General features: G+C 38.3%; 1 protein-coding gene across 1 annotated transcript; it reads left to right on the top strand.

Annotated features, from left to right (window-relative positions):
• The first annotated feature begins 5,868 nt into the window (after positions 1-5,868).
• Positions 5,869-6,618, top strand: LOC127543660 (protein UXT-like). The gene is made up of 2 exons (XM_051969886.1): positions 5,869-6,042; positions 6,144-6,618. Exons 1-2 carry the CDS (start codon positions 5,960-5,962, stop codon positions 6,517-6,519), a joined length of 459 nt encoding a protein of 152 aa, XP_051825846.1. The 5' UTR covers positions 5,869-5,959; the 3' UTR covers positions 6,520-6,618.
• The last annotated feature ends 2,684 nt before the right edge of the window (positions 6,619-9,302 follow it).

The following is a 9,302-nucleotide window of genomic DNA, read 5'->3' on the forward strand; positions in this document are numbered from 1 at the left end:
TTCCAACATATTTTCTGCTGGAAATTTGCTATATTCCTAATATTTGTGGGCTCTGTCACTCGAAAATCTCTTCAGAGGTTTGATCTGATGTTGATCCTGAGGGAAGCAAAATAGATCTCAGGAAAAGACCTGTTTACCCTCTGCCATCTTGGCTTTACCTCTCCTTTTTTACTTAAGAGATTACCATATCAAAAACTACTGATGCCACCAACAAGAAGATAAGCACATAAGCCCAAAGTGTATCGGTATCTCTTTTAACAATATTTCCACTTTTATCACAGTATTCATAGCCATCATTTGAGAAAAAACTTGTTTAAAAAAAAAGTTCAGTCATCTTATGCCTCAACTGCTATTCAACTGCCACAGACAGTGAAAGTAAACCAGTCTAATTGAAACAGCTCACTCTCAAAGAGAAACATGTAAGAGACCCCCAACACATTAACCATCACCTTCCCTCAGACTCTAATGAAAAGGGATAGCCAAGAAATCTGGAACTAAATGCATTGAGAATGATATTTCCAGCCCAATGCCCTCAGTTATAAACTCAGGGAACTACCTATGTGAAGATATAAGCTGGCATTTACTGTAGCATTAACTAGAGCTATAAATACTGAAGACTCAGAAAAGAAAGTTCTTACTGAAGTCTTTAGCATTGTAATATGATTAAGCATCAGACTCTAAGAAATGGCATTAATGAGACATTGACATAGATTTTGTCACATCCTAAGGATAAAATAATTTCTCCATTGGTTTGTGTGTAGTTACTCCCATTAAAATGTATACTTCTTGAGCTCAGAATCTGTCCTATTTATTGTAAATCTAGCACTTAACACAGTGTTTTGCACATAATAAATAGTTAATACTTTCTTCTTTAATTGCTCCTTTCTTTATATTTTGTGCTAATTATTTCCTTATATTGGTTTTGCAGATCTCACCCCTTAATTTACTTGAAAAAATTGAGATCATTTGTTGTAACTACCCTATTTTCTTTAATTTCTATATTTCAAATGGGTAACAATTCTCCACTTCATTTTCTTTATCTATAGTTCCAGATGAAGTGTTTGTTCTTTTCTTTGCTAGCTGCCAACTCTTTCATTTGTATCATTTTTATTTCAATTGTGGTCTCAACCTCCCAAATTGTATACAATACCCTTGTGTTTTCCAATTCAGTCTCTATCTAGGCACCAGAATGCCCTCTGGTAATTGTCTTCTTTTAAAAAAAAATAGCTTTTTATTGTCAAAATAAATGAACAAACACACGTATATATTTTATACTTAGAGTGTTTTTATACTTTTTCAGTCTGGTGTCACTAGCATCTTTTGCTTTCATAGTTAATATACAATCCAAACTTTGACATTTCTGTATCCTCCTTAAGTAGCACTATCTAGATGGCAATCAACACAGAATTGCAAATAATACAGTTGTGATGCTCAATAACATCAACAAAATTGTAAACAATTGTGATATTTATCACTACAGAGCCAAAATCATCATACCAATGTATTAATCTTAAGTATGTCTTTGATTCATTGTATATTGAAAACACTTTATTACTATTTGAAATTTACCAAGAACTTCTTTGATTAATTGTATAATAAAAATGCCTTTTCCTGACCTAAATTTACCAAGTATATCTTACATTAATTGTAGAGCAAAGAATACTTTTGTTCCTGTATCAGGCTTTCTTCATCAGGTTTTAACAGATCTTTCTTTATAATTATTAGAAGGATAGTGACCCCCATAAAGTCTGAATAGATAGCCCTAATAGAGAGTAGATCTCAAGGGAGACCTGGGCCAGCCTCTTACTATTTATAACCATATTCACTACTAGCCCTCTACAAAGAGATAATTTGACAAGTACTAAATGCCATTACTATAAATAAAGGCATATTTTCCTTTCTTTTTTTTTCTTTTTGTATCCAGTTCATACTAATGCTTGACTCAGTCTACCAGAAGGAAATAATGTTGAACTCTTCTAAAGATGTATAAAGTAAACAACAACAAAAAAAAGAGTTATTTCTCACCGACTCCTTGTGTTTATATGGGAAGCATTGGCATGGACAGGTTTTCTACAAAAAGCTCCCCCCACATGATTTAAAAAAAAAAAAGACTAATGTCTTCGAATCTAATGTATTTTACAATCTTACTTGATTATGCTTTGGGGTTACTTAGGGCAAGTTCCCTACACAATCTATGTTCTGGACAACTTTGCTTACCATAATTTCCTTTATTTTGTCTTATTCTCTCCCTCTGTTATTATATAAGCTAATTGGCATGGTAAAGGGAGAAAATAAAGTAGTGAAGAAAGAGAATAGGAATAAACAGAACACGAAAATTAGAAAAAAGAAAAGAAAATTAAATTGGAAAAGAGTTACATAAATAAAAGAAACATATCATAAAAGAAACAATCAGTAGTTTTATTACTAGCTTATTCAATTATACAGATATATTATGCAATATATCATATCTTATATAATATAGAAAAAGTTTCTTTCATAGGCATCTTGTTAGCATTTATATATTAAATATATTAAATCATATATTATAATGATATAATAATCATTAAATATAAATGATATTAATATATTTGTATATATATGTGTATATATAATACCTGTGTGTATGTGTGTGTGTGTGTGTGTGTGTGTGATGCTTTTGTTTCTCTCCTCAGTTCTTAGTGTGCTCTCTGTCATGTAGTATTCATTAAATAAATATATTTTTAATTTGACATGATTTGTTTAAAACTCTTCTATTATTCCCACTTTGTATCTACTTTTCTAGTTATGTTTTTTAATGCCAAATCTAATATGTCAAATACCTTCTCTCCAAATCTTCCCAACTAAAATTCACTTTTAATCATTTATATATCATTTCAATATACATGTTTAAAATGCAACTCTTTTCAAAGGACCATGTGTTTTACAAAATGGGGGTGGCTTATAAAGATAAAAAATAGCATACTCATACTTATAAAAAAGTCAGTCAAATCAAAGAGGAATGATATAGATATAGATTTATTAACAGGTATTCTTCAAAAAAAGAAAAATAGTACTAAAGTGCTAATTCCTCAAAGAACCCTCTCTAGATCTTCCTAAATGAAGAGGACCTAAATCAGATTTCTATTAACTCTGACAGATATCACTTTGATTCTTTTAACATTCCATCATCTCATTCTTATGCATGTATTTGTCTGATTCTTCTTTTTATATTAAAAATTCCATAAAGGACATTTCCATTTTTGATTAATCCTAACGAAGAACAAAGTAGGCATTTAATGCCATGTTCAATTTTAAACACTTACATTGCAAATTTATTAATTTTCAAAAGAGAAAAATTACATAATCATGGCATAACAGGCACTTTCTAAAATGTTCAATGAAAATAACTCGTATTTTTTTTAATAATTATAACTTTTTATTGACAGAACCCATGCCTGGGTAATTTTTTACAACATTATCCCTTGCACTCACTTCTGTTCTGATTTTTCCCCTCCCTCCCTCCACCCCCTCCCCCAGATGGCAAGAAGTCCTATACATGTTAAACAGGTCATAGTATATCCTAGATACGATATATGTGCAGAACTGAACAGTTCTTTTGTTGCACAGGAAAAATTGGATTCAGAAGGTAAAAATAACCTGGGAAGAAAAACAAAAATGTAAACAGTTTATATTCATTTTCCAGTGTTCTTTCTTTAGGTGTAGCTACTTCTGTCCAACATTGATAAATTAAAACTGTGACTTGTATTCTTTAAAGAAAAAAAAAAGTGTTTCAACAGAGAGCTATATTGTGTTATATTACCTATTCAACTCAATTCAAAGTTTATAATGTTTGCATTTATAGTGTCTGCAATCTAATAAAGGAAAATGTAATATCATGTAGCAAATATTTAAACATGGAATGAAAGATTATCATATTTTACTTCCATTATCAAAGTAAATTGTTTTATGTGTCAAGAAAAGTAGATGTTACAACAAAGAAAATTAAATTTAAGGGGATAAATGTAATTAGCACCGGATATTCATAAAAGATAAACATGCCAAACATACACATGATATATTTCAGCATCTACTTTACAACTAACTACAGTAAAATTAACTCCTTTTAACCTGCACAGAGTCTTACAAATAGTTCTAACAATACTCCATTGAGTTTGCATCTCTAAAATGATAAAACTTAATTATCTCTCATAGTCCATTTTTGTCATTTTTATGGCACTTTTGTGAATTGAAGTTGTGTACCTGCTTGTCAAAGTATTTTAAGATAAATATCGTTAAATTTTATAATGATCTAAGTGTCTCTTTAATATAGTCCTAGCAAGAGCACATATTTAATTGTGTTCATTCCTGAATTTTTGTTGATTTTTTTTGATAAATTTAAGGAAGTTAGTTATGTCCATATCTCTGAACGATACTTTTACTGTCATCTCTTATTTACAAAAAAAGATAGCATGAGTTGTATACATGAGGCAGTGTTCAAAATCTTTGTATTTTAATATGAGACATCTAATTAGCATTAGAGTACTGTTATTTGTGTCTCCCTATTGTAAACTGTCTTCATATTAATTTTTTCTTATATAATTATATGTTAAGATTTTTTTTAGCAATTGCACATGTCTCATGAAGAACATGTATTCAATACTTTGAATGTAATGCCCAAAGAATATTCTTCTGACTTCTGGTTTCATGCCTACATGAATGATCAATTCTGAGGGCTCTTTAAGGGCTAATAATATTATGCTTCAGTAACTGTAGATATACCCCAAAACTTTTTTCCTGAGGTCACATTGCTTTTCTCTTATTAGTTTCAATTGTTATCATTATCAGTACTAATCCTTTTGCTATCTCTGCTCAAATGAATCCTGAATCTATATATGTAGGCCTAATATCCCTCCTGAGCATCAGACACAACTCATAAATGGTCTAGTTTAATATCCCTAGACACTATAACTACATGTCCCAAAAAAGAACTCCACATCCTCTCTGAAGTTTCCATATTTCTAATGAAGGTAACTGTAGTTGCCCAATTTCATACAATTAATTGTATTTTACATTGCCCCACATCCAGGTGTGTGTGGCTAGGTCCCGAAAGACCTCAGCTTTTTGGGGTTATGGTCTTTACCCCCTGTATTTATAGCTTCTGTTGGAATCCTTACTAACTGCTAAGTAATTAGAGTTGATCTAATCTTACAAGAAGTTGTTTTGGCCAGAACCTGAAACAAGGTACTAAGTAGAACTAATCAAGACAAGGCTTGTGTTCCCACCTTTACTCATTGGACTCCACAAGTATGCTAGCTTCACAAAGTACACTTTCTAACTTCAAGAGAGTTCACACCTCCCTTAAAGTCATTGGGCCAGAGAGCACTATGGGAGAAAACCCATAATCCTATTCTCTCAGAAGAGGCAGATAAAAAGCCAGCGATGAAGGATCTATGGCAGAATACATTTTTCCTCTTGGCTGGCTGATCGCGCTAGACTCGAGAGAAACAACTCTGCTGCAGAGAACACTTTTGGGATTTCAGTGGAGCTACGCCAGAAGCCCTCTCTCCGTGGCAAGTTGGTGCTGGGCTCCCCAGAAGGAGATAAGAGAGATCTTCCATCTCTGTTGGAGACAGAAGAAGGCAGAGGCAGAGGCTGAAGGACAGAACCTTTGGATTTGGAGACATCCGAAGGGCTCTAAGCCTCTAAACCGGCTGTGCCCAGAGAAGAACAAACTCCAACATTTGAACTCTAACAGGCCTTCTGCGCATTCTCCCGACCTAGCAGCGGCCGCCTATCCTGAAGCCCAGGGCTACGCAACGTACTCGAGGGGGCGGGGAGTGCGTCACCGGAAGTGACGCGCCCCAACCCGGAAGCGAGCCATTGCCTCGCGGCTACCCCCGGAAATCAGAATCGGTTCTTTGCTGGCGCTGGTGGGTCAACTCGATTGACAGGCGAGGGGCCCGGGCTGGGGGGCGCCGACATGGCGGTGGACCCTCGGGAGGCTCAGGCAAAGGTCCTGCAATACGAAGCCTTTATCAGCGATGTCTTGCAGCGAGACCTGAGGTGAGTGTGAGGGGGCGTGGGGTCTGCGGGGGGCGTGGCGAGCGTGGCGAGCCGGGGGCGGGGAACCGAGAGCCCCAGATACCTTTCCGCCTCTACACCAGGCAGGTGCTGGCGCAGCGAGACGAGGTGTACGGACAACTGGCTGGCTACCTGCAACTGAAGAACGTCCTCGAGCGGCTGCAGGAATCGGGGGATGAGAAGCTGCGCACACAGGTGGATTTGGGGTGCAACTTCTACGTGAATGCAGAAGTGCCAGACCCTTCCCGGATATTTGTGGCACTTGGCTATGGCTTCTTTCTGGAACTGACCTTGATGGAAGCCTTGAATTTCATAGACCGGAAAAGCCGCCTGCTCACCTCGATCAGTGACAGCCTTACCCAAGATTCTGTTCGAATCAAGGCCCACATCCGACTAGTGCTGGAGGGCCTTCGGGAGTTGCAAGGGCTACAAGAGCTGCCCGACGATGTGGGACATTGATTAGGATGCTGAGAATTTCCTTTCCTGACTAGACTGCTACAGGGGCTCCGACTGTGTTACTTGAAATCAGAAATCCCTTCAATAAAAGCTGGGAATAAAGCTAGGGGGAGGGGAAATCTTTCTCGCCATCTAGAGCTAGGCCATTCCTCCTCCTCCTCTTCCTCCTCCTCCTCCTCTCCCTCCTCGTCGTCCTCCTCGTCCTCCTCCCCCTCGTCGTCTCCCGCCGCCGCGCTCAGCTCAGCGCCATGGCCCGGGCCCGCCGCCCCGCCGCCCCCGGGGCCGTGCCACTTCCTCGGCGTCTACCAGCTTGAATTCCCCATCGCTGGACGTCCAGGCTATTAAGTGCCCATTACTCTGCTCCTTCAACAGTTGCAGCAGGAACTGCCACAGGGTCACAGATGGGTCCATCACTCCAAGCACAGGGTCATGGGCCAGTCAGCTGGGTTATCACGGAGGTGGGTGGGAAGAGAGAGAGGGCTTTGGATGGCTCCATCACAACAGCGAAGCGAAGTGTAGGGGGAGCTACAGGCTCGCTAGCCATCCCAAGACTCCAAGGGGAGACAGAGGGGCACAGAGACGTGGGGAGGGGGGGGAAGCGTATGAGGGATGAAATTATGCCATGCAGCGTGGACATCGGATGAGACCAGGCCTATCCTGGCAAGGGGGGGGAAGAGGGGAGGGAATGGAGAACGGACACGTAATCGGGGCCTGACCCCTTATTGCAGGTGCCACAGATGGAGCCATTAATGCCACGGGTAACCCTAGAGAACTTCTAAATTTAGTTCTCTATACCATTAATTTTTTAATCTTTGATAAAGATGCACTGGCTCCAGCAGACAGGTTTTATAACCCACCAGAAGAGCAGTGTCCAGTGCGAGCAGCTCCACTATCTTTAGATTATCGCCAGGTGATGTGGAGAGACCCAGAAAGTGGTGAATGGAAGGGACCAGATAGGCTAACTGCTTGGGGGAGAGGATTTGCTTGCATCTCTACAGGTGGAGAAGGAATCAGATGGGTGCCTACGAGCCGCATTCGCCTTGTCCATCGCAGAAAGATGGAGCAGACCCTTGAAACAAAGGAGAAGACTTGAGATGAAAGATTGTTGATGAGACTTTTGCAGTAGTTAAATTTTTAGGTTGATTCATGTTGTTACATTACTACTAGCCTGTGTTATATTGCTATGTACTTATGTAAATTATGTATAATGCCTCCCATATTGATGGATTTATGTATACCATGTATATCTGTTACAAAGTTCTGGCCCATATTGATGAATTTATGTGTACCCCCTCAGAAACCCCCTATGTTTTAAAACAAAAGAAAGGGGGAGATGTTGGAATCCTTACTAACTGCTAAGTAATTAGAGTTGATCTAATCTTACAAGAAGATGTTTTGGGCAGAACCTGAAACAAGGTACTAAGTAGAACTACCCATAATCCCTCTCTCTGGAAGGAGCATAAATAGGCCAATGGGCCAGTCGGAGAGTTCTTCAGAGAGTGAAGAAGCTACAAGTCGAGATTTCACCGGAATGACATGAAGACTGGAGCTGGCTGGAGGCTGAAGACAGCAGAGGCAGAGGCTGAAGGACCAGACCTTTGGATTTAAAGACATTTGGAGAGAGCTCTTGGAACCAAGCAGAGAGATAGGCCTCTAAGCTAACCGGGCTATATTGGAAACAATAAAAGATCTGAACTTTTATCACCTGGCTGCTTTTTGAGAAGAAAAAGCTCACCACATTTTGGCGCCCGAACAGGGACCGATTCAGATCCATCTGAACTAGATCACAACAAGCTTCTGTGCTGATCTACTGGCTTGCTGCCAGGGCACAGTAGCCACAATGTGGTAAAGTTCTCCCTGCAGAAACAGCTGAGATCACACTCCACCCCTATCAGGTCTGCTCAGTGTGAGTTGCCTTACATACTCTCACTGCTTGCTTTCAATCTGCACCTGATCTAACTGTCCCCACCCACGAACAAAAACAGACCTTTTATGGCCAATTTTGAGGATATCTTCTGTTAATTATGTATTTGTGGATTTTTTTCAGTAAAGCACGAATTCTGAGGCCTTGTCAAAAGAAAAATATTCTGAGAGCAAGACGGAACTTAAATAGATGTGTGTGTCCTCTCCACCATCTTGGCCGGAAGTCCTCATATAGTATTGTTGTTGAAGTATGTAATGATCTTCTGCTTCTGCTTATTTAACTTAGCATCAGTTCATATAAGTGTCTCCATGCCTCTCTTTATTCATCCTACTGGTCATTTCTTACAGAACAATAATATTTTCAATTTGCTCTTTATCTAGTTTTTTTTTTTTTTAGTTGTAAGCTTAATTCATTGATTTTCTCTTTCTCTACTTTATTCATGTAAGCCTCGAAAGATATAAAATTTCCCCTGATTACCACTTTGACTGCATCCCAACATTTTGGTATGATGTCTAATGATTGTCATTCTCTTGGGTGAAATCATTAATTGTGTCTATGATTTGTTGTTTCATCCATTCATTCTTTAGGATGAGATTATTTAGTTTCCAATTAATTTTTGGTCTATTTTCCTCTGGCTTTTTTAAATGCAATTTTATTGCATCATTATCTGAAAAGGATGCATTTATTATTTCTGCCATTCTGCATTTGAATTTGAGGTCTTTATATTCTAATATATGATCAATTTTTGTATAGGTGCCATGAACCAAAAATGTACTCCTTTCTGTCTCCATTTAGTTTTCTCCAAAAGATTTCTCATACCTAATTTTTCTAATATTCTATTTACCTCTTTAACTTCTTTCTT

This window comes from Antechinus flavipes, chromosome 1, assembly GCF_016432865.1.
Source record: "Antechinus flavipes isolate AdamAnt ecotype Samford, QLD, Australia chromosome 1, AdamAnt_v2, whole genome shotgun sequence".
NCBI classification, from domain to species: Eukaryota; Metazoa; Chordata; class Mammalia; order Dasyuromorphia; family Dasyuridae; genus Antechinus; species Antechinus flavipes.

Coding starts and splice junctions, on each gene's coding strand:
- LOC127543660 (XM_051969886.1), top strand. CDS start 5,960: ATGGCGGTGGACCCTCGGGAGGCTCAGGCAAAGGTCCTGCAATACGAA. Junction 6,043..6,143: donor GTCTTGCAGCGAGACCTGAG/GTGAGTGTGAGG, acceptor CCTCTACACCAG/GCAGGTGCTGGCGCAGCGAG.